This window comes from Talaromyces amestolkiae (genome assembly GCF_001896365.1).
Source record: "Talaromyces amestolkiae strain CIB chromosome Unknown scaffold118.1, whole genome shotgun sequence".
Lineage (NCBI taxonomy): Eukaryota > Fungi > Ascomycota > Eurotiomycetes > Eurotiales > Trichocomaceae > Talaromyces > Talaromyces amestolkiae.
The window spans coordinates 1-1,145 of NW_024468153.1; the positions used below are offsets into that span (position 1 = coordinate 1).

General features: G+C 28.4%; 1 protein-coding gene across 1 annotated transcript; it reads right to left on the reverse strand.

Moving 5' to 3' along the window:
- Positions 1-206: 206 nt before the first annotated feature.
- Positions 207-741, reverse strand: BHQ10_010406 (uncharacterized protein; the record flags this gene model as incomplete). The annotated part of the gene is made up of 2 exons (XM_040873031.1): positions 207-337; positions 666-741. 2 exons carry the CDS (start codon positions 739-741, stop codon positions 207-209), a joined length of 207 nt encoding a protein of 68 aa, XP_040738906.1.
- Positions 742-1,145: the final 404 nt, after the last annotated feature.

Here is a 1,145-nt window from a genome sequence, read left to right on the forward strand (position 1 = left end):
AGCTAGTATTATAATACTTAAGAAAACTAAATTAAAAAAATCTCTACTAATTATTATAATACTTAAGAAAACTAAATTAAAAAAATCTCTACTAATAATAAATAGAAAAATATTAAATTAATATTAAAATTTAAGTATAAATTAGAATATTAAAAATTATATAATAATTTTAAATATCTAAAATATAGATTTAATATATAGATTTTTTAGGCCAGGTAGCCGAACGGTTGGTCCCCGTTTGGTGGCAGGTCCCGCACGTCCACCCTGATCAGATTGGTGCCTGGTTTGTAAGGTGTCGATATGCGGGAGCGTGGGTTCGAATCCCACCCTGGCCGCCCTACGCTCGGGTGTCCCCCCGGGTTAACGAGACGAAACCACCTATGAAAAAATTCTATGAGTATAAAATGAAAAAATATAGAAAAAAACAGTTATAATATGTGGGTGCCCGAGGTCACTCGTCATCCGGCTTGCATGCCGACTTTTGTACGGTAATTTATAAACCCCTACATATTGCAAGCGAATAGGTTCCGAATTTGAATATTTCCACACGCCCCTACCTATAATAGAATTATAGGGGGTTTTTTATCCAGTTTCTATTAAGGAACAATCCTACTAATAAATACTATGAACCCTATTTTGAGGTCAAGAACTACAATGTAACTTACATATGTTATAAAAGTTATGAACCTTGGCAAAAACCTCATTATAATGAACCGCAATGCAATATTTAACCTGTATCATTGATTTCCTTATAAGGATTCATGGTTTTCCCCCTGTATATAGAGCACAACAGATTACCCAGACGTCCCTAGTTGGACATAGTGGGATAAGGATATATATATATATAGATTTTTTATATTAAAAATTAATACAGTATATATCTAGATATAAAATAAAAAAATAACTATTTTTTAAGAGTTAAGGAAAAAAGCTAGAAAATTATAAATAACTAAAGAAAAAATAAAAGAAATTTATTAAAGAATTTATTATTATATTTAAAAAATTAAAGTAGTAGGTAGAAACTAGAAATGTATAAAATAMTTAAATATCTAATAGATAAAAATAAAAAACTAGAGTAAAAGTAATATTTAAAAATAAAAATAAAATTTTAAAAGAAATAAATTCTAGAGAATTACTAAAAAATC